We start from the raw sequence: 24,508 nt of genomic DNA on the forward strand, positions 1-24,508 counted from the left end.
CAGACAGCCCGCTCTTCTGTAATGACCTCTCTTTGCCTTTCTTTCATCACTTTTTGACTGGAGTCAGGAATTTGAGGATGAAAGAAGTCAATTGAACAGATAATGTTGAGAAAAATGCAAAGGATGAAGGGCTAGCAGGATCATAGAGGGGGAGATGAAATGAATTAAAGGGGAGTAATGTGGCTGCTGTTTTTCAGCTTTCTTCAGAGAGGCGTGCATGTGGGATAAGCCACAAACTCTTCCGCACTGACTCAGTGACAGGGTTTCTTCAATTATGGGAGCTTTTAATTCCAAGGGGATGATTTTTGTTCATTTTTTGAAAGTCTGGGTCTGTCAATATCCATCAATATTATTACATTTATTACATTGTTATTACATCATCAATTATCATTTAATTAACTTTAACACAAATAATATCAGTCCCCACGTTTGTGGCATTGTTTCCATCATGATCAACAATTATGACCAACTTGACACTGAACATGCATTTTTACCAAAGCAAAGTGTCTATCAAGAACAAGATAAATAATATATATATATATATATATATATATATAAACATAAATTTACACCATATACCTCTTCACACTCTTTGGGAGAATTAAAGATATGAAAACTCAATTGTTTTTTTCCTTAATTAAAATAAAACTGTAGGTTTAATTTCAAAGATTTTTGCAGTAGTTGCAAAGCAGAACTAATTAGTACTCATCATGAAAATGATCAAATTTGTGGGTTAAAAAACAACAACTTAGTAACACTTTAGATTAGGGAACACTATTAACTAGCTGCTTATTAGTAGCATATTGGCTGTTTATTAGTACTTTTTAGAACATATTAATGGCTTATTCTGCATGACCATATTCCAGATCCCTTAACCCTATACCCAATACCTAAACATATTTACTACAACAACTTGCTATCAATAAGCATCAAATTAGGTGTTTATTGAGGGAAAACTTTTAATTAATAGTGAATATGTGTTCCCTAATCTAAACTGTTACCAAAAACTTTTTGTTTTTATTATTTAAAAAACTATATATAGATATTAAAGTAGTACTATAAACAAAGTAATAGTCTTTCTGCATCTACATATATCTGTAGCTAATTCTAGCTCATTTCTAACAAACATCTGACAGTATCATGAATGTGGCGTGTTCTTTCAGTTAAGGAATTTGATCCAACAAGTTAATTAAAGGGGGATCAATTTCAAGTTGTTACAGGTTACCTTGGAACATGTAGTACACACTAGGCATATATAGTCAATACATTTCAGCTAAAGCACTGCGGGAAGACTGCAGTAAGTAAAGGCTTTGAATGTGAAAATCTGCTATTCACATCCAAACGCTTTGCTTCTGTCATTCAGACTGACTGCAATTATGAGCGGAGAGTTATTTCAAGTATTAGTCGCCCTACCTGTCTGTGTAGTTTGACTCTGTGGCATTATTAGTGTCTGGTTTGCGAATGTGATGCATAGCATTTTTCAAGGATTTGTATAGTGTATGTGTGTGTATGTTAGAAAAATAGAGAAGAGAGGCCTAGAGAACTGCCATACATGTGAATAAGTATGTGTGTGTGATCTCTGAGGGAAAACTATGTACTATCCTTCCCTGCCTCCTCCCCCATAACTGCAGTGGTGGTCATGATGCTGAGTGCGTACGACTCAATCAATTGAGCACAACACTTGGCACACGTCCAAACGCAGCCACACTTCCCCACTCTCACAAGAGCTGACAGAACACAAGCAGCTGTGTGAGACTAGCATGTGAGAGGTTAGACTGGCTTATGAGCATCAAAGAGAGCGAAGCCTCGAAGGCATTTTGTAATGATCAGCTTTGTTTCTCTTCTGAGCTATTGGGATATGCAGTAGGTTTACTTCATTTAACGTGAGCTGACTTTGAGGTTTTGTAAAGGTGATTGCAGTCTAATGCAGCCGTTCTGAATGCATTACAGGAGAAAGATATGTATGGGGTTCTATGTGTATGGTCACAAGGATATGTTATGTTTTGGATGCCGGTCCCAGCTAACCTAACCAGCAAAGGTTTCCTCGGTAAGGATGACGACTATGCTAGTTAATATGTACTTGACTATGCAAGAGAAGTAGGCTACTTATTAGTATACCTTACTGTACCTCTGCGAGAGCTACAGAAGATTTTAGTTACCACTATGTATGTAATATGAAGAGCGAGTGAGGCAGAGACTGCCAGCAATGCCAAGGTGCTTACGTATGTGGAGTTTGCTTTACATTCTTTAATTAGCATGTCACACATTTAAATCCTCTTGCCCTCAGTAAACACACTCAGCTTGTTTTGGAGGAGTACAGTATAAACAAGAGGAGCCAAGGTGGTTAGTTCTCTTTACACAATATTTTTTCGCTTTAGAGTTATTGTGAGAGTTATTTTTAATAAATATTGACTTAAATGAGAGTTCAAAATACTGTAGACTTATAACATATTGCTAGTGTTAATGTTAGAGTGAGTTATACTGGTCATTGTACTCATGTCATACTGAACCTACTCTAAAAGATGTTTATGTAATGTTAAAGTTGAAATACGTCTTCTTGTTTGTCTCTTATAGGTGATTTTGAGAATGAAATTGGAGTCCATCCAAACTCTCCGATGTGAATGGCAACAAACTTCTAGAGCATCCAAGATGACCAGTGTGATTAATCAATTACAGACAACAGGTGTTGTGCTATAGGACAGATCTGCAGGTTGCTTTTGGTCGGTTATGTCTCAGTCAGGTAAAATCCTCCACCTGTATGTAGAGGTGAGATCTGTCACTGATGAAGAAGGAAAAGACCTGGGAGATGTGGAAAAAACAGACTCCCTCATGTTGACAGCACCAGACATCCTTCAGTCATCGCAGTATGGTGACCCTAATGCACCACATGGCCGGACGTCCCCACGTGGAGCCCTGCATAAAGGTGGAAGCAGCACCCAAAACTTGGCCTCTAGTAAATCAACATCTAGACACTCTGTAAGTTTTCAGCTACATCCAGGACATGGCTCAGACCAACCGGTGACCCAACACCAGAAAAGTTTACCTTATGACATAAACCAGTTACTGTCTGCCCTTCAAACAGATCCCGCTGGAAATACTTGTCGTTTGGTGTGTGCTCCTTCTGTACGTGACCCCTTCTTTGGGAGGGAACATCACTTGTCAGGACGGTTTACTGCCCCTCCTACTCCCAGTGGAACTCGTAAAGCTTTCAGCCCAACTAAGATGAAGGGAGGAGATGAAGGGAGGCGATCTGTTGCCACTTTCAGTTACATTGAAAAAGCAAAAATTAAATCAGTAGAGGGTCAGTATAGCTCTTTGTGCCAAAGCGAGCCTCAGAATCCTTTCAATAGAACCATGGAGGAAAAAGCTACCCCTCTTCACCTCAGAAAACGGCTCAGTGACCCAGTGTGGTTCAACAGCTTGGAGTCCATGAACAACTGTAGTTCAAAACAGCATAGTCAAGGTTTGGGGAACTCACATATGGGTAACACCAGCTTTAGGAGGGCAACTCTAGACTCCATTGCCAGAGAAACCACCCATCGTGCATTGGAGGAATTCGGTTCCTCACAACTAAGGCAAAAACTGGCAGGCAACTGTCCTGATAGAAGTCATGACATCAGGACAGGAGAGCAGCGCCGCTGTCGGTCTTGGTCTGGATCACCAGTGATACCATGCAGTTCTAGAACCCCGCCCACTAAAGCAACAATAATGGACCATGAGCGGAATAGTCAGTTTTATAGAATTCCTAGGAGCCCTGCTACAGACCAACTGTCTAACCATGCCAAACAAGCTTACTTTAACATGTCACACTTAACCTCAAACACTCAGGAGGTCTCAAACCAAAGAGTGCAAGGGTATAGGTATCGCCCAAATTTACCATCTGGAAAGCCTACAGCTATTCAACACGAATTACCAGCTATGATTGTAACTCAACCATCAAGCTATCAACAAATCAGTCATTCCATAAGTGATAGTCCACGACAAGCCCACAGAGTTAATTTCAACCTGGCCAACTTCAAAAATAAGGTAGAAGAAGGAGCTAACCAACTGAGTGGAAGGGGCTGCGCATCCCCTGCCACAAGTCCCGAGATGGCTCGTAAACTAGCCGAAGAAGCCACCAAACTTTCCATACTTATGGACGCCAGGAGGTCTCCATCCCCAACCCCATCATCAACAGACACAGTAAGGTCTGACAGTCCCCAGTTGGGACATTCAAGAGAGCCTCAGCTCTATGCTAGCTTCCAGGGCCCTGGAACTCACTCTAATTGCAACCTTTCTGTTCAGGAGCACAACTGGAAACAAGAGTCTATAAAGACTGGTCACCACTCTATTCAAACAACCCCTCTTTTTCCCCATATTGGAAGTTCATCTCCAGCAGCTCCAGCAAGGTTGAACCGATCAGGTGTAATATCATCCTCTCCCATACGAGACCCTCGGATAGAGATAACACAGTTGGTTGGGAAGGACAGCCCGACTTTGCATCGGCACCTGCCTTCCCAGTACACAAGGGACAATCATACACCTAGCTATGAGCGTAGGCAGTATGGGACACTCAGAGGTCACAAAGACAGCCCAGATAGCAGCAGGAGACCTTTCACAAGGCCTAACCTAGAGACACCAAGCTGGACCACTCAGCAAAAGCATGGGATAGAGGAATGCTTAGCCAGAGAAAGGGGAAACTTGAGGGAGATGGACAGTCATAAGAGGAATAGTCCAACAACACCAGTCTCCCAAGAGAACCATTGTAGGGTCTCAGTGCAGAAAAATGAGATGAAAGCTGACACTAGGACTAACAAGGAGTGGAGTGGTACAGCATCACAGAGCTCCAGTGGGGTCACAGGCAGCCTTATAGAGAGCACGCTACATGAGAAAGATTGCATATCCTCAGAGACATCTAGCAAAACCAGCCAGAAGAGTCCTGACTCTGGAAACACAGGCATACAGGTGATCTTTGTACACATCTTTAGGTTCATCTCATGCATTGATTTACTGTTTGATTTTGCTGTCTGATAACTCAATTTTTGGTTGTAGTCTGAAAGTGGACCATTTTCACTGAGGCCTTCCTTGCACTCACAGAAGATTGCTCGTGCCAAATGGGAGTTCCTGTTTGGGTCCCACACCGATCAACAAGATCAACATGAAACAAAAGGTGAGAATTTCTTAGAAATGACCAACTCAGATTTCCAGTAGCCAGTTTTCTGAAATGTCATCCTTATTTATTTAATTTGCCTTTCCCTGTAAACAAGCTGTTTGCCTCACAATGAATGCTTAATCCAATTATGTAACAAGCCTCATCCCCAAAGCATGACATTAGGATTTGCCTTCTCTGTTTAACTTGGCTCTTTGTTTTTTTTGTTTTTCTCATCGCTTCTAAATGTGTTATACTTTCTCTTTACTTAAATTTACCTTTTAATGGATTTATGTTTCAGCTTTGCTGGATTTTAGCTGTGGTTTTATTTTGTTGTGTATACTGTGTATATTTCTTGAAAAATTATGTATTTATCTGTAATTCCTGTAGCCTTCAGATGGGTTATTTTTAGGTTCATTGAGTTCTGAATTCTTTACTGTGTGTAGGTGTTTTCAATTCACTCATGTCAAAGAGAGAGGTTAGAAGAGAATGAGTCACTTGAATTATTCTTGAAAAATACTTGTTTTAGGTGGTTATTTCTTTCACTTACCTTGACATTCATACAGTTTGCAAATACCTTTATCCAAAACAATTTCAGGCTATACTTTTTAATCAGTTTATGAATTTCTTGGGAATCAAACTCTTGTCCTAGGCATTGATAGTGCCATACTCAAACAATTGTTAATTTAATAACGTCCTTATTCGTAAGCCCATTTAGATAATAACTTCTGCAAATAGAATTAAAATGTGGACAAAACAATTGACTGTTTACTGTAAACAAACAGTTCTCAATACTTTGGTATTCCACATTCCAGGCTCCTCCACTGCACCCTCCAGTGGTTGTTCCAGTGAGTCTCCGACACCCATTCCACCCTTGTCTACCCTCTTAAGGCCAATAACAACATACTCAAGACAATGTAAATCAACTGGCTCTTCGAAATCCCCATGCCACAATGTACAGCAAGTCGACGTGGAGTTGATAAACCATCATCCCACAGTGGGGTCCTCTAATGAGGCGGGCATCATCAAAAGTAGTGTCAAATATTCAGAGACAGACATAGATGCGGTGCCCCTGCGCTGTTACAGGGAAACAGACCTTGATGAGGTGATGCTGGCAGAACAGGAGGAGGGGGACTCTGCGTTTGGCAGCAACCGCAGTGTGTTGGGTACCTCAGGCACCAGCAGCAGCAGCCCCCTGAAGGGAGTGCTATGCCCACACACAGATGGAGAGGAGGAGCTGCAAGATGAAGAGGTGGTGAGCTGGGCCAGTGTGAGGATGCAAGGCAACAAAAAGAGGCCAAATGCCACACCTGAGGGAGATGAAGTGTTTAGTCGACTGCTAAGAGGGTGAGTGTAGAATAGATTACAATTAAGCACCATTAACATTGTGAATTCACACACATATCCACAATCCACATCCCAGTGAATGCAACATAGTACTTTCACTAGACCAAAAGAACAACAAAATGGACATGAACTGATAACTTTAAGATATATGTTGAAGATTCCTCCATTTGGAAGACTTTGGGGTAAATTAGATCGGGTCTGTATTCTTGGGAATGCCCAGGAGGGCAGTAATGGCATGCGAGGGGGTCAGAAGTTTTGAGAAAAATAGTATAAATGTACATATACAGTATAACTTTCATTCTGATTTCTAAAAACTTGTTGGAAATCTTCAGACTAATTACAGTTATTTTATTCTGTTGACACCCATCTTTTCAGTAGTTTCTCTTTATGTATTTTTATGGTGGGTAGAAAAATAGTGCCAACTTAAAGTGTCAACTTAAAAAAAAAAAACATTTTTCAGATAATAATTTACATTTTTTTGCAGTATTAACTTGGTTTTTATCCATGAAAATGTAAAACTGCCATTTAAATTTTAGGAAGGTATTGTGGCATCCTTTTAAAGGGGTCATATGATGCATTTTCCTTTCTCTTTGGAGTGTTACAAGCTGATTGTGCATAGATAAGATCCCTGAAGTTGCAAAGACTAAAGTCTCAAAACCAAAGAGATATTCTTTATCAAAGTTAAGACTCTGCCACACCCCCCTAAAACGGCTCGTTCTAACACGCCCCCACATATCTACCTCACTATGTGGAAATAGTATTTGAAAAATACTGTGTTTTTTGAACATTAAAGCATGTCAACATATTCTGTTACACCAAATACACCAAATAATGATCTTTAAAAAAGCATCATATGACCCCTTTAATTCATTTTAAATGAGGCAGACGAACCACTCATAGGAACACATCTATGACTTATGCTCCTCTTGTAGTCCCCCAGATTGCCAACCTGACAGCCACACGGCTTTGAAGTCTCCCATCTCTGTCACCAGCCCCTGCCGAATCTCATCAGATGGTTTGGACTCTTTCAGCAGACACTTTGAGAGCATTATGGAGTCACATCGTGCTAAGGGCACCTCTTACAGCAGCCTGGATAGTGAAGACATCACCCCTAGTGGCCCACCAGTCTTCACGTTTGACTTTCCGACCCTCACTCCTGAGATCCAGAGTCAGATCAGTGAAAGTGCCAAGCAGATCATCGACCTGAACTTTGCTCCTCTGACGTCCCCCGAACCACCTGCTGCGTCTGATCCCACAGAGTGTGTGGCCTCCCAGGACCTGTACAGGGAGGACCAGAGCGGTGTCTATGAAGAAGAGAGTCCATTCTGCAGTGAATCCTGCTCTGATCAAGCCCGCAGGCCTGATTCTGGCACAGATGCTGCCATAAGGTTAGTTGCGGTCAGGGTATATTTTCCATAAATATCTCATCACTGCATGTTAACAGATATGTTAGTGTAGTGTAAACACCCTCAAACCCCACTGGTGAAAGAAACACTCGGAAGAATAACAGTAATTATACACATTAGAAAAGGAACAGCTGGCAGAGCAGACACACACACACAAAGACAAACTCATTCCTGCTGTAGTTGCTCTCAAAATGCAAACAGCTGTTTTGATGACAGATGGTACCCATAGCTCTATGTAATTTGGTCATTTTTTAAATATTTGAGTAACCGGTTGTTCACTGAAAATGGCTTTAATGGGCTTTCTTTTTTAAGATTTGTTTACAAAAAAAGAATCTACAGTTGAGTATTTACCACTAGAGAGCAGTGCTGAGCTATGTGATTGTACTGAGATGCCAGCTCACTTTGAAAATACATTTTCTCTCACATATGCCATTGATGAATGTAATGTGAACAGTTTTAAATCAGAGAAATTGTTTTGATCAACTGTATGCAGCAAGCAGTCATATAAGGATGAAGTTCTTAACTAAATAAGTTATCATGACTGCATAAGATCCTTCCGGTGCTGTGACTGACCCACAATCTCAGGGTCAAGATTTGTTTTTAGGCCTATAATCTCTTGCTACTCCTTCCTGTCTGCTGTCAGAGTAAATCAGAGTGTAGCTCTGAGTCTATGGGATTCTTTTTGTGCCAATAAAAATGTATGTAATTTTTCACTAAACTTATGAAAATATAAATTGAAACTGTATAAAATGTCTTTGAAAACGTAAAAAAAAAAAATGCAGGCAAAATCTTTGGTTTCATTTAATACACTGCATGTTTTGCTAACTGTTTTCTCCTCTTTTTTTTACTGATATGTACTGACAAATGCACTTACAGAGTTTTCATTTATGCTTCTAAAATTTATTTTACGCTTTTGAAGTTTTCATTATGCTTCAGAAGTTTTCGTTTGCCATTCTGGCACAAATCTCTCGTGGGGGCGGGGCAAGCAGTGATGTGTTCTCATTAGCTATTGAGTTTTTGATTGACACATTCTTGACCTGGAAGTGAAAGCGTCCGTGTTGCACCTGTGTGCATGTGGGTCTGTTAGAAGCTCTCTATTTCATTTTAGTGATATAAAATTAGGAGTTTTTAAAAATCTGTATTTATGAGCTGCTGCTACTCTGTCGACTTAAGCTTTTAGGAGAGCGATTGATCAAACACGAGAGAAAGTGAAGGTGTATTGAGGTTTAATTAGAAGTATAATACTGAAAATATTGTATAATGTCCAATGTTCTCAAAGGATATTTGCTTATTGCTGATGATTCTTTTGCATTGTAGGGTCTAATTAGGTTGTGCTGTTACAATTGAAAGATAATACTATCATATATATATATGTGTGATGTATTCAGACGTCAAGAAAGTCTCACTCCAACGAGGCAATCAAGGTTGACAACCCTCGCCATAACGCATATGCACTTAGACCATCACAATTAATGATCACCTAATTCTAAAGAATTCAAACAATATAAAAATTTAATTTTGCCTGCTATTTTTTTTCAGGTTCAAAGACATTTTATTTGGTTTCAATTATTTTTATATAAGTTTCTTGAAAAGTTGCGTTAATTTTTTAAAGGCACAAAAATAATCTCATATGAGTCTACACTTGCAAATATCATCAGCATTTTTATCTAAACCTCCTTAAAAACATTGAATTTAAAATTATTGGATTTACTCCGAAAGAAAATTGATGAAAAGATAATAAGACTTGCTGTATAAATCTTACATTTATTTTCCTTATCACCAAATTGTTTTTTCTTCTTCTGTATGCAAATCACTGGATTTATTATTTTTAAATGGAGGGAAAACAGTTTTTCAATTTATCTTGATTTAAATATGTTTTTACCAAAAAAAAAAAAAAAAAAGACAATAATGCTGATCAAGAAAATATTTTTTTATAGTGCAGATGGTAGAAAATATATGCATTTGACCTTTGAAAACATGGCAAGAGTTGCGTGACAACAGCAAGTGTTTTACAGTGTTTTGTAACTTTAAGACTGGCATTTTAATGTGGCATAAGGTTTTCAAGTCCCCTACAATAAGGAACATTGTCTGGATGTTTTATCTGAGTTTTACTGTGGTTATCAAGAGGGTCTGAAAGCCGACAATGTCTGCTTTGATAACCTGGATCATCCGCTACATTCCTTCTCCTGCCGTGGGGCCAGATAGACCTGGAGCTTTGCCAGGCACGCTCGGTCTCCATGGTGAGAGCAGATTAACTTGTCCTGTGATTTCAGGGTTTTAAATAGAGAGAGTAGGAAACTCTTTCTGTTTCAGCAGGGCTGTATCTGTCCATTATTTTATTTAAAAGGCCACTGATATCGAAGAAACACAAAGCATTATTCTAACACATAATTCTGGCCTTTTTTTGTTCTTAAAGATCTATACATATTAATAATTTGTTAATGAGACAAACTATGTATTCAGAACCATGTTGAGTTTAATGGGAGGGACGAAAGTAACAAGGCAAGACAAAGAGAGGAAGAGAGGGTTGGAAAGAGGGGAAAAGGGGGAGTAAACTGTTGTGAAAGGAAATACAGACCATATCCACCAGCGAAAAATAGCTCAGCTGACAAGAGAGGAACACGCATTCACATCCACAAACAGGCAAGCATAAGGCGGGAACAGCCAGCGGGACAAGAAAGAACGAGAGAAAATAAAACAGATGAACAGCTGTATCAAGCCTCTGACTTCGCTATGGGCACAAAAAGAGCTTGTAAAAGTTTGGAGTAGGATAAAAAAATCAGCAACTAGAGACTTCAATGAGAGTTCAAGGGACTTGCAGAAGCAGAGGGTCAGATTTCTTCTAAAGCCTCCTCAGGCTAGTTCTGGACAAAAGGAGGTTCAGGGAAGGGTAGAGAATGTGGAAGGCTGGATGCTGTGTTTATAAGCGAGCTCCTGCCATCTGGCTCTGTAAGGTGTGAAGGGGCAGGGCTAAGGTGATGGCTCATTATGTGCTCTGCTGGGGGGGTGGGGCCTTGGAGGATAATTACATGTATGCCCCCCACCCTGCCATATACCGGTGAGTAGAAAAATCTAGACTTCTTTTTAACTTATTGTCTCTATCAGTGTTATTATAGTATCATGGAGATTTTTATTAATGTTTTGATAGTTTTTATTTTTATATTTTGCTTTTTATTTTTACTTTTTAAGTTGGACTAATTCTGATGTGTTTTTGTTATTTTTGTTAGCACTAGTCAATTTTATTAACAATTTATTTTATTATTGTCATTATTAAAATGTTTGTGTAGTGTTTATTTTAGGGCTTCAGTTTCAGTTTTAGTATTAGTTATCTAATCTCAAATGGTGTTTGGGGAATACCTAAGTCAATTCACAGTTTATCACACTATTAAACACCGTATTCAAGGTTTTTATGAGGACCATTATGATCTCGATTTGTAGGGGTTTGGGTGGTCTGACTCCTCCAATTAAAATTTGTTGTCAAAACGAAAAGTTCATGGGATTTAAAACATGTTTTAGTCAGGGTTTCAAAAAATATTTCAATAACAAAAAAAAAACTTTATTACAACTTAGTTAGTTAACTGATGGTAAATAGATGCTTGCTGAAGAAAAATTGTAACTGCACACTCTTTTAAGCATGGTTTATTATTACCAGTGTTTCAGCCAAACAAGTAGCCTTTGTCAAGGTATGAATTTTTCTTCGTTTAGTTTCCTCCTTTAACTTGCACCATAAAAAGGTGTGTGTTTGCTTTGCTACTGTATCAAATAGATGCTCGCTATCAGAAATCATGTTAGCCTGAGGATTTAATCATAGTAACATTCAATTCAATTAACACAGGTGTCTGAATATATCAGCTGATGTCTGATATACAAAAAGATTTAGCAAAGGTGTGTCTGTTAGTCACTGTGCATCTTTGTAGAAGCTCTTCCCACATCCTAGAAGCCGTGGTGGAAAAGCTCTCTATATTTATTCCTGGTTTTCTCTACCATGTTTCTATTTGTCCATTGTTTAAAGAACAAACAATCTGCCCTCATCCCTTTTCTTCGAGTCTCCTCCCCTGCCTTGTTTGTGAACTATCCGGTTGGAGTAGGTTGGGAATGGAGAACTTCGGAACAAACCAAAGACAGATGACAGGGGTGATCCGCATGTGGCATGAACTTTTTTGGCTCTCGTACATCTAACAGACTTTGGAATGCGGTGGTTTAAAGGCAGAGTTGGGTCACTGAGGTAGAGTAGATGCTTTTTTAAGCACTTTTTGGGTAGCTGCTCTTGTTTTGGTTTTTCAGACCTTTTGTGTCATTAGAGTTTTACGCTTTAGTTTTTGATTCAAGACTGAATGGAATGTATTTAACATATATTTGACACTTTTAATATAAATTAAACTTCTTTCTGTCTTCTCACATGTGAATATCAGCTGAAGACCTTTATGTTTGTGTGTGTATGTGTATGTGTATGTGTATGTGTATGTGTATGTGAAGCTTTTGTGCTTTTGAATAGTGGACAAAGGGCAAATATACAGGTTTATGCACTCGAAATAGTTTGTCAGGTGTGCTTTTTTAGTTACTAAATGCTGGTTTCTCTGTGAATGGTGGATTGAGTTGATCTGCTGGAAAAGAATCTGTATTGGGTAGATCAGATAGACTCTATTTACATCACACTGCTAGTGCTAAGAATAACAGGTTCAGACATGAGAGATAGAAGGTAAACAAATTTAACCTCATGATTTGACTGCTTTAGCGAATAGTCAGTATTAATATGTTCAGTATGCTTATATATTGTGTAGTTGTCTATGATGACTTATTTTAAGCCCAAGCATATTTACATATCATATCTGGGTTGCCTTTTTACAAATAAAATGTATACCACTTTTACTTTTCCTTGGTAATGCTATAGTTCATATTCAAATAGATGTGTGTCACCTTTCATGTAGACGTCATTCATTTATTTTTCCTCCGTTCCAGAGAGAGGCCATCACGGCCGGTGTCTGAATCCGATCCAGAGGTGGCTGAGCGATTGGCTGTGGGCAGCACTGAAACTCTGGCCAATGGCAACAAAGCTGACCTCCAAGCTGCAAAACGGCTGGCCAAACGTTTGTACAATCTTGATGGATTTAAGAAGTCAGACGTGGTACGTCACCTGAGCAAGAAGTGAGGATCATTTTAACCATTAATAAATACTAAGAAATTATGTAGTTCATTCCTCTTTCTTTGTTTTTTGAGCTTTTGTGAAGCAAAGTTCAATTTAATAATAATAAATGCCATGTGTTTAATGTACAGTGGGGACTGTTTTAAAAATTTACATTTTATAAGTTAAAAGTTAATAATAAATATGTATTATTCTGGACTGTTTTTAGGTCATTTATTTGTGAAAATGACCGTGTGAACTTCTTTGTACGAAGGGATTGACTTTTTGACCCCTAGTATGAGGCCCAAAAACCTTATTTTCTTACACTTTTGTCTTATCATGACTTTTGCAGCAATGATTTCAGTCACATGGTGGCAGAGGAGTATCTCAGTTATTTTAACTTCTCAGGGATGATGGTGGATCAGGCGTTAAGGTGAGCTAGCTATTCCTACCATGTTTAGTTAAGTAAATATTTGCTCTCGTTTCTCATGTCCAACAGGTTTATTCAAATTCTCAGTCTGTTTTTCACGTTGTCTTTTGTCGTTCTTGTTTCTTAGAGTGTTTTTGAGAGAGTTTGCCCTAATGGGAGAGACACAAGAGAGGGAGCGAGTATTGTCCCATTTTTCTAAAAGATACCTCCAGAGCAACCCGAACACTATTCTAAATGAAGGTAAGCCATGCCAGCATTGTGTGTGTGTGTGTGTGTGTGTGAATGAATGTGCATTTGTTGTGCATCTGATGTGTATTACAATATAACTAACACTATGGGGTGCTCTTGCACTGACTGTGAGCTTATGGGAGTTCTGTGCCTCTGTGTTTCAGACAGTGTTCACACACTGACTTGTGCCCTGATGCTGCTCAACACTGATCTGCATGGTCATGTGAGTTTTGAGATATATCTGATGTACCATAAACACATAACAAACAATGAAAAAAAAGAATCATATTCAGGTTCAAATAAAAATCCCAAGGATATTTTAACTTGGAAAATATACACTGATACTTCATGAATTTAGGTTTTAAACATACGCCATGAACATCTGACTTATATACAGTAAGCTATAAAGCATGAATACATTTTTTATTTTTTATTAGATTTTTCAACAATGCGTTTTTGCTGTGCAAAAGTTGAATGCCAGTCACATCTCTGAAATATCCATGGCTGTTTTGTGGAAAACAAAAAATATAACTGGAAGTTATAATAAGGTGTTTATTGTGAAATTACTACTGTTATTTTTTTACATGTATAAGATTTGAGTCTCTGTGAAGGGAGCTAGAACTGTGTTTTTAGGATGGATTTTATCCTCTGAGCTGTTCTCCACCCTGAGGGGGATGAGGAGGAGTGTCGGTTTTACAGTTAGGAATAAAAATAGAAATTCATCCATAAATGTAATAGTAAAAACTTTTCTCAGGGGAGGCAGAATTATTTTTGCACAAAATATTAACACGTTTACTGCCCACTGTGTACTTGGTATTTTAAGTGTTGTTGAGTGCACAGGAACTGTGAAATAGGTCAGCGCATCAGCTGACAGTGAATTTAGATGCTATCGTCTCTCTCTCATTCAGAACGTCGGGAAGAGGATGTCCTGCATGCAGTTCATTAGTAACCTAGAGGGGCTAAATGATGGCCAAAATTTCCCAAAAGATCTTCTCAAGGTTTGTAGGGTTTTCAAGCATTCACACACATTCACACACTGACTGCTTTTGCATATTGAATGATCCCATTAAGGTCTAATTGTGTTTAAGCCATAGAAGACATTCACCTGCACCACAGCTAATGAAATAACCCTGTGTAATCAGCATATTCTAAATAAATTAAGGCATGCACATTCTTTAACTGCTACTCTCCTCTGGAAAAATCTTGGTATTTAATATGATGCATTTTAGTAGTTTTGAACAGTAAATAATCAGCTCATTATTGCTCATAGTAGAATAGTTTTAATTTTCATACACTACAAACTTCAAAAGTTTGGGATTGATAAGAGTTTTAAAATTTTTTTTGAATGAAGTCTCTTATGCTCACCAATGCTGCATTTTTGGATAAAAATAGTATGTAATATGATTTGATATACGGAGAATTGATTAAAAAATCCCAAAATTACAGGCATATGTCAAATGCCTTATTTAAATGTATAGAATCTGCAATGTTGTCAGTCAATAATCATGATTTATATCTGAATATTCTTGTGCATGTAAATTTTGTGCATGAATATTCATGTGCATTATTATCAGAATATTTTTGTGCATGTAAATGCCCATATAAAAGGCACTTTTTATTGTAGATATTTTTTGGAGTTGTGGTAGAACCATTCTCACAGATCATAGCTACAAGATGAAGTTTTGCATTATAATGTTGCACTGGATGCACGCTGTGCCTGAAATTATTGTTTTATTGCCATTTTATTGTTTGCCATGTCTGAAGTTGAGTGTTGTGACTAAAATCCGCCATGTGGGGGTTTCTGTCGCAGCTGATGTCAATGAAATTTCTGTGCTCCAATGTTCTGGTGCTCAGGGTTTGTCTATTTTAGTCCCTTCTCTTGGATTACAGGCCACTCTGCACAAGAATAATAGCCACATGATGACCGCACCTGAACCACTCTGCTAATATGTGCTTTAAAATCACAGGGAGCCTTTCAAGCGTTTGGTCCTCCCACTCTATCTCTATCTCTCTCTCTCTCTCTCCTCTGGCCATCTCTCTCTCTCTGTGTGTCGCTCATCCCTCGTTCGCTCTGTGCCTCGCTCTGTTCCATCACCTCCCACCCCCTCACTCTCTTCACAGTTTTCTGCGCTCTCTCGCTCTAGCCGTTTAACTATCTGCCATCTTGCTCTTTGTTTCACCCTATAATCTGCAAAAACTTACTCTGCTGAACTGTACTTAGCCCTGTCTGTCTAGGTTATTTCCATATAATAATCCTTATCTCAGGCCTTGGCTGACGAATGGCATCCTTCTTCTCTCTTCTTCTCAGCTCTGGTCTTCTTTCTCCCCGTTTCTCTCCACCTACCACCATGTGAGGGTGTGAAGGCCACACAGTTGCCGAGTAAAGACAGTTAGTCTGGATAACTAGGCTCTGGGAGTGAAGTGTGTAGCTATCTGGATATTCCTTCCCATAATTTTAGTCTCTTGACCCTCTTTTTCATCTCTGTCTGCCCTGATATTACAACAGGTTTTAGGGTTAAATATAGTGCAGATAGAGATGGCAGCTGAGAGAGACGTCTGTGAGCCAACAGGTTAGGCTCTCAGTGCCTGTGTGGTTCATGACAGTTAACGGCCGTGAAAAACCTGTGTGAAGTCTGTCTTCATGCCAGCAACAGCAGGGGTGGCAGGGAGGACAGATGGGAATTTGGCTGCCACACGGCTTCTCACTGAAATGAGGGTTTTGTCATGGTATTATCATAAATGCGTTACAAATTGCACATTCTCTATCTCTCCTGTCCCTCTTTCTCTCTTTTGTTCCCTTTTCAATTTGCAAATTATGGTTTTGTTCTTTCACTCAGTTGTGTGAACAGCATAATTCCTGTTATCTCCCAGGTTGAGATTAATGAGTATATGCATATGCATCATTGCATTATGGTCACTACACAGTTTACAGCATCAAACTGTGAAAATTCTGTTTTGATAATTGATCTTGCAATTTATGGTAACATTTCAATAAGGTTCAGTTCTTCAATTCAATTCTTTAATTTCAATTAGTTAATGCATGAAATAACAATAAAACATTTACTGCATTTGTTCATTTATATCAATATTTTGTTGTTCATTGTTAACTCATAATTGTTCATAATAGACTAATAATTAATGTTAGTTTCTACAACTTAAAATGTTAAAAATTTGCTTGTATACACTACTATTCAAAAGATTTTTTTTAAATTGATCATTTATTTGATCAAATAATACAGTAAAACATTAAAGTAATTGTTTTTTATTTTAATATATTTTAAAATGTAATTCATTTCTGTAATGGCAAAGATTAATTTCTAGTCATCAGTGTCACACAGTTCTTCAGAAATCATTTTAATATGCTGATTTGGTGCTCAAGAAACAATTATTATAATAATCTATGTTGAAAACAGTTGTGCTGCTTTATATTTATGTGGAAACCATGGTACATTTTTTCATCCTTGCAAAAAATAAATAAATCGGTCACACTTTATTTTAAGGTCCAATTCTCACTATTAACACAATTAACTACAACTTTTGCCTCAATAAACTCCTAATTTGCTGCTTATTAATAAGTAGTTAGGTAGTGGTTAAGTTTAGGTATTGGGCAAGATTAGGGATGTAGAATATGGTCATGAAGAATATGTGCTTTATAAGTACTAATAAACAGCCAATATGTTAATAATAGGCATACTAATAAGCACCTGGTTAATAGTGAGAAACGGTCCTTATACTAAAGTGTTACCAAAAAATCTTTCAAAAAAAGCCCAAACTTTTAAACGATAGTGTATGCAAATCATCATTCACTTAGATAAAAAAAATGCTTTAAAATGATTTTTTATTGTTAGTTCATAAATCATAAATATTAACATGTGTATTTTATCACAGATGGAATGCTATTGTATAAAATTTAACCAAGTTTAAACTTTTTTCATTATAGTTCTTCAGGCACTATCTGTGTTGCAGCAGCTACTGCACAACACACATGGATGTAATCTGTTTCCAAGATGTGTTTGGCTTGACAAAACTGTATTCAGTCCTTTTCAATTCAGGCTTTACTGTACCCCAGGTGCTTTTACAATCTCAACTGTTAGCATCTCAGTCTGCTTTGATGAACACATGGAGTCCTTCTTGTGCTCTCACACGAGCAGATAAAACCTCCCTATGCCCAGCTCACTGGGATAACTGCTGGCTGCCTGGTGACAGTGGCCAAATAAAAGCAGGTCACGTTTGAATAAAGTTAGACTCAGACTATGGGATGCCCAGTGTCCCAGAGCTGTCTGTGACAGAGAGAGAGAGAGAGAACAGGCTGCATCAGTGAGCAGAGTGCCAAAAGAAACCACACCAACCAAATGAATTCACTGCTTCTACAATATCCCCAGTGACTTGTTATATTGCGTAATTCTTATTGATAACATAAGTCGACTGTTCATTGGCTGCTCCCTTGTGTGAACTGTCCAATTATATTTTAACTCATTTGGCAAATGGCTAAAGCAATTGGCTGATGGATATAAAGCAATTTGTACAAGCTTTATGTAATAACTGTAAAAATGATTTTTCGGAGTTGTAAATAAAACACAAGATTATTGGAGCATGTTTTACAAGAAATTGTCAAATTTCACGTTAAATTCAGCATGCTACTTGCCATTTCTTTAAAACAGTTTTCACTCAGAAATGACTAGTAAATTTTACAAATAATTACAAAGTTATTTTTTTTCATTTAAAATTATTTATGAGTTAATTATTTATTGTTGCATTTTTAATAAAATTGTAATGGTTTAAATAAACATTTTAAATTAGTCTATTTATCGATTTAAAAAGTGATTGGTTTATTTACATTTTTAATTAATACATTAATACGTAATGTTATTATTTAATGGTATTCCTAGCCAATAAAATAAACTCAGTATAAAAAAACTCAAAGTTTAATGCTGATTTTGAGTGCCAGCATACTCAGTTATCATAATTAACATAATAAATTCGAGCAACAGGTTTATTGTCATTATACCTTACCACAGACCTTTTCTACATTATGCGTATTGAAAATTAGATTGAGTATGGCAATAAAGTGATGTGAGGATTTGCACGTTCTAGAGCCTGGAAACTGATTGACATTCACAGGAGGGTGGGATCATGGAACATTCAAGTGCCGTGATTTGTCAGTCATGCTGGGAGACGGGTACATCAATTGAGAAGCAGAGCGCGAGAGAGACCGTGAAAGAGATCGGGCGAGATTGTGAATGCAAGAGAGAGATGGGAGGGTGAACACTCCTCCCTCACAAGATCTCATTCTCACCGCACAGCCCATTTTTTATCTGCAGCAAGAGCGCAGGACTCTAGACGCCCAACCTCTATTGTTCCTACAGCCGTACAGCAGAGCTGTGTTTGTGGAAGGGGAAAAATCAGGTGTGAAAGAATCTGGATAACCGGCGTGAGGATACAAGCTCAAAGAGAAAGAAAGGGATGAAAGAGAATTCTGGAAAACTTCTAATGCATTCAACCGACTGACATTGAATGGAGAAAACTGCACAAAGCAACAGGATTGTCTCGTTTCTCTGCTGATTTCCTGCTCCAGTCTGGTCCTTCTGTCTCTCACACGTCTGATGTCTATTTTTCCGTCCCAGAGGGGGACGTTAGGTGACGTCACAGTTTTGGGATGCCAGTTTGAGAGTGGGCGGAAGTCGGTCAGAACTCTCAGTCTGTTCCCTGCATGAGCCCATGTGTGTTTATCTCATGCATTTGCTTCAATGATGATCGCATTCATCCGTCTGTCCTCTTCTCCAATTATCTCCTTCCACCATCACGGTCCTCGCAAGCCATCTGCACCGCACCTGTGAACGTGTCAGCATGCGTCGGTGAGCGCGTGAAGGTGTGATGAACTCGAGGATGTATACCAGGAAACAACTGGATGTTGGCCGCAGATCCTCAGCCTTGATCGTCTTTGGTGTTTCAGTCAAAGTAGAAAGTTTGATGCAAAATGGCGCTGGTGGATTTGCAATGGCCCCGCGATGTTTTTACATGCATAATGAATAGGAATGGATCCATAATGCAAGAGTTGGAATCACTACGGAAAGCCTGATGCCCATGTGACACCCTCAAGGATCTCCCAAAGAGCTTCGCCACTGCCAAAGACTTTGAGTTTGCCACTGTGTCATTTGACGTGCTCTTTGAACTCATTTCTACTCGCCGTTCTGGATTCTACATGTGGAAAAAAGACATCAAGTGAATGAAGACTCTGTCAAGTTTAATTTAGCATTGCTTGATTTTAAAGCCTTCATTTCCTCATCTGTGGATCCTGTATCTAGAACAATCATGATTGGTGTAAACAGTATTCACTCCACTGGTCGTCTCCGCTCTCGCTCCCTGTGCTCGGTGCGATGTGGACGGGACTTCAGCGTGATGGACCCGTTCCGTTACACCAAAGCACCTCGCTCGCGTTCCTTAAAGCCCCTGGCCTTCCCTGATCTGCTCGGCAAGGTTCAGGATGGCCAAAATCACCCACAAACCCGGAAGAAAAAGCAAAAGGTAACACTTGTTAACTGCAGGATCTGCCCATGGAAATGAATATCTTCTTCTTCTTTTTTTCTTCTGCTTTTAATGATGGTTGGGTTGATTTTTTCCATGATGAAAAGTGTTGTCTGCAACCTGTTTCTGGTTCATGGTTATTGTTAACTTTCAGTTGCTATTTTTAGACACGTCAGTGGGATGTTTGAGCGCACACACGTATACACGCAAAGGGCAAAACTGTTGATGGGGTTGTGCTTTAATGCTGTTGTTTTCCTCTTTTAACAGGCTCTCTACAACTCTATCAAAAATGAAAAGCTGCAGTGGACAATGTAAGTCTAATGTTTTCCCTACATCAGATTCAAGAGCACCATCCTCCTCATCCAGTGTCATCCAAAACATTTGAAAATAATTCAATGCCTCTAGAAGTGTTATTGATTTAAACATGGCATAAGCTCATTATAGAATCCTTTAGTTGGAAAGGCCTTTCATTTCGTCAGTGAGATGTGCTTATTAGGTGCACTTTTAGGGAAAATAAAGGGTTTTTATAGGTTCTTTACTTGAATCCAGAAAACTCTTTACTCAAAAAGGTTCTATAAAAATCTTTTTGACATTAAAGATAAAAAAGAAAGGATTCTTTTGGATCTATTAAATAATACTTAATTTAATTAAATTAATTAAATTATTTTTTATTATTATTTATTGATTTTTTTTTGCCATTGTTTTTTTAGTTTCTTCTAGTGACAAAGTCTCTATTTATACAAACTGTTTAATCCAGATATCACAAATGTTGTGGAAATAAAGCAAACCGAATCCATAAAATATTAAAATCTTTGGAACTCTAAAAAGATTGAGTGTATATTTAGAACATTTTCACCAGGCTAAAAAATAATCCAGTAGGGTTCTTTTGAATAAGCCCCAATTAAGGAATCTTTTAGGGGTTCCAAATATGAAGACTAAACCCTTTAAGGTTCTATATTGAACCATACACTCTTAAAAATATATAACTTCTTTATTGCCATAGATGGTTCCATGAAAAACCTTTAGCATCCATGGAACCTTTTCATTGCACTAAAGGTTCGTTATAGTGGAAAAGCTTCTTTAGGTTTTTAAAATGTTCTTTTAAGAACTGTTCACTGAAAACCAAAAATGGTTCCTCTGTAACATCATTGCAAAAACCCCCTTTTGGAATCTTTTTTTTTTTAAAGAGTGTATGTACTGTATGTGTGTATTTATGACCTGGCCAGAGCTGTATGATGCTCTAAGCCCTTACTTTCGACTTTGGCTTTCCAGATTTTGTTGCCATGGTTACCGCAAGTTGCCTCTCCATAATTACAGGTTGAAATCTTTGACTGGCTAATGTGCAGACTTAAACACAGCCCTCTCTCTTTGTCTCTCACACACACATACTAACTCTCATGTGCACTGCGTTTGCTCCTTGAGGGGTTCTGCAGTACCCTTGTTTATGTGTGAAGGAGAAAAGCACGAGTGATTGTTTTATTCTCTTTCATTTAGCAGCAGGTCTTTGATCTTCTAGCGTCCCTCCACTCTTTTGGTCTCTCTGTTTCGCACTCCCTCCATTTCTGAGTTTGACTCACTTCATTGCACTTTCATTTATTTAGCATTGTGTGATTCTCTGCTAAAGGCCATCATTCATTGTATGAATCAATGCATGTCAGTCACCATTTTTATGTGGCTGCTCTTTCTGCCTCCCTCTCTATCTCCCTTTCTCTCCCATGATGCTCCATCTTCTGAGCTGGTTCTCTTGGTTACTAGTGTGGAGGCCAGCAGTTACTAAGCAACAGATGAGAGCATTATCATGTGAAGGCAAAGGCTATGTGCTGTACTCTGTAGCAGTTAGAGAGGAATGTTTAGCGGTCCAGACCTTATGGGCTCTCCAGGGTGTCTGACTGCACTCCCTGCACAGCTGTCACTCAGCTGGATATGTGTACTGTAGATAAAATACAACTGTGCCAAGCAATAGGCAATAAAGATGCAGTTTCAGTCCTTATCAGTGACTCTAAATGCACTAGGGCTGTGCAATTAATCGCATGCGATTGTCATACGCATCTCGTCAGTAAAGCCGGTTCCGTGATTAGTAGTAAATCTCCATCACCTGCTTTCAGATTGGGCGGCTGCGATAATGAACGTGATATTGCCTAATTGTCAGTGAACTACGGCTCTATGTAGTAAATGCCGCTCCATCTGAAAGCAGGTGATGGAGATTTACCGACGAGTTTGAAAATCGTACAGTGTGAACTCGGCATAAAATGCACAATAAAAATGCCTGTAATTGAGGTGGGATGGTGCTTTATGCTACCTCGCTCCCTGAATCACTACCTGTATGTGTCTGTGTGTGTTTAAAGTCAAAAGCTAAAACAGCAATTGAAGGTAAATGTTGAAAGTCAGGGAATTTTGCATTAGTATGTAAAATGCCTTGTGGGTAAAGGTGAGAATGCAGACTACTGTTCATAATAAAGCTCTTGTTTGTGTATTCTACAGCGATGAGGAGGAACTGCGGAAGTCTTTCTCTGAGCTGGACGGCAGGAAAGACTCCACATCTCACACTATGAAGCGGATCAGCAGCGGTGGTAACCCCCTCATCAGTGTTGCACAGCAGTCCAGCGCTCAGGTCTACGTGAACGGCTTTCTCGTGCGGAAAGTTCACGCTGATTCTGATGGCAAGAGAAGTAAGCCATTCCTCAGATGCAGCCTTTTATTTGATCTAGTAATGTTTTCATCTGTTTTATAGTCTGAATAATTGTAGTTTAAATGACAGAAGTATATTCTTGTTTTGTTTTCCAGTAAAAATATCAAAGATCTAAATATCTCAAAACAACATGCATTTAACTATGTTGCAATTAATTATAGTCTTTTTTTTATTTCTTGTTTTAATCACAAATCTTAAAATAAGATATTTGTCAATGGGGTAAGAAAAATAAAAATCTCCTTAAAGTTTTATCTTAGAGTTTTGCTAATTATGTAAATGTATCATGTTTTAAGAATTTTTTGATATTTTTACTAGGACAGAAAAAGTGATTATCAGTATTGATTATTTCAGTGTATTTTTTAAAATAAAAAATAATCACCTAGTTATAGAATATTTAACTGTTTGTTTAAAAGTTTGACTGTGTTGTTCTTTTAGCTCCACGAGGTAAAAGAGGATGGAAGACATTTTATGCCATCCTAAAAGGACTGATTCTTTACCTTCAGAAGGTACATTTTAGTCATTAATGTTTTGTGCTATATGGTCCATATTTTCTTGTGGTTGCTGTACAGTTATTAACTGTAAAAAAAGATTTGTGATTTGCCTCTACTTTGCGATTGGTCTGCAGGATGAATATCGTCCGGATAAGCAGCTGTCTGATGAGGACTTGAAGAATGCAGTATCAATCCATCATTCTTTAGCCATGCGGGCAGCAGACTATAGCAAACGACCCAATGTGTTTTACCTTCGCACTGCTGACTGGAGGGTCTTTCTTTTCCAGGCCCCGTAAGTCTTGTTGTCTTATCTGTACTATAAGAGTGATTCACTTCAAAATCAGAAACAGAATTTTATACCTTTAAGCTTTTTTTAGTACCATTAAAGGGTTAGTTCTCCCCAAAATGAAAATACTGTCATTAATTACTCACCCTCATGTCGTTCAAAACCCATAAGACCTTCGTTCATCTTCGGAACACAAATTAAGATATTTTTGATGGAATCTGAGAGCTCTCTGACCCTCCCATAGACAGCAACGCAACTGAAATGTTCCCAGACAGAAACTTAGTAAGGACATCGGTAAAACAATCCATGTGACATCAGTGGCTCAACTTCAATTTTGCGAAGCTACGATAATACTTTTTGTGTGCAAAGAAAACAAAAATTACATTATTTAACAATTCTTCTCCCCTGAGTTACGTCTTCTGCCATTTTGGAGAGTACCCAAGAGCGTAATCAGCGTTGTTTACGTTAGGAGGGGAAAGCGCTCGCATGAACGTAATCTGCGTAATCAGCGTTGTTTACACTTAGGGTAAAGCGTGCGTATGCATTGTGATACTCTCCAAAATGGAGGAAGACAGTAAATCGGGGGAGAAGAATCGTTGAATAAAGTTTTCATTTTTTGTTTTCTTTGCGCACAATGTATTCGCATAGCTTCGCAAAATTGAAGTTGAACCACTGATGTCACATGGATTGTTTTACCGATGTCCTTGCTACGTTTCTGGAGCTGGGAACATTACAGTTGCATTGCTGTCTATGCAGGGTCTGAGAGCTCTAACATTTCATCAAAAATATCTTAATTTGTGTTCCGAAGATGAACGAAGGTCTTACAGGTTTGGAACGACATGAGGGTGAGTAATTA

The 24,508-nt window shown here is 38.4% G+C and overlaps 1 protein-coding gene across 1 annotated transcript in view; it reads left to right on the forward strand.

Annotated features, from left to right (window-relative positions):
* Window positions 1-24,508, forward strand: part of LOC107725451 (uncharacterized) — a 31,128-nt gene that overhangs the window by 2,293 nt on the left and 4,327 nt on the right. The window contains exons 2-14 of the mRNA XM_016534697.1: window positions 2,575-4,944; window positions 5,032-5,149; window positions 5,944-6,475; window positions 7,408-7,863; window positions 12,841-13,026; window positions 13,356-13,436; window positions 13,561-13,673; window positions 13,826-13,884; window positions 14,570-14,659; window positions 20,454-20,497; window positions 22,668-22,855; window positions 23,311-23,381; window positions 23,501-23,658. Of these exons, the coding sequence (XP_016390183.1) occupies window positions 2,728-4,944; window positions 5,032-5,149; window positions 5,944-6,475; window positions 7,408-7,863; window positions 12,841-13,026; window positions 13,356-13,436; window positions 13,561-13,673; window positions 13,826-13,884; window positions 14,570-14,659; window positions 20,454-20,497; window positions 22,668-22,855; window positions 23,311-23,381; window positions 23,501-23,658 (4,313 nt within the window). The 5' untranslated portion in view covers window positions 2,575-2,727. The remainder of the gene's footprint in view (window positions 1-2,574; window positions 4,945-5,031; window positions 5,150-5,943; window positions 6,476-7,407; window positions 7,864-12,840; window positions 13,027-13,355; window positions 13,437-13,560; window positions 13,674-13,825; window positions 13,885-14,569; window positions 14,660-20,453; window positions 20,498-22,667; window positions 22,856-23,310; window positions 23,382-23,500; window positions 23,659-24,508) is intronic.

This window comes from Sinocyclocheilus rhinocerous, unplaced genomic scaffold (genome assembly GCF_001515625.1).
Source record: "Sinocyclocheilus rhinocerous isolate Xijiao unplaced genomic scaffold, SAMN03320098_v1.1 scaffold366, whole genome shotgun sequence".
Classification (NCBI taxonomy): Eukaryota; Metazoa; Chordata; class Actinopteri; order Cypriniformes; family Cyprinidae; genus Sinocyclocheilus; species Sinocyclocheilus rhinocerous.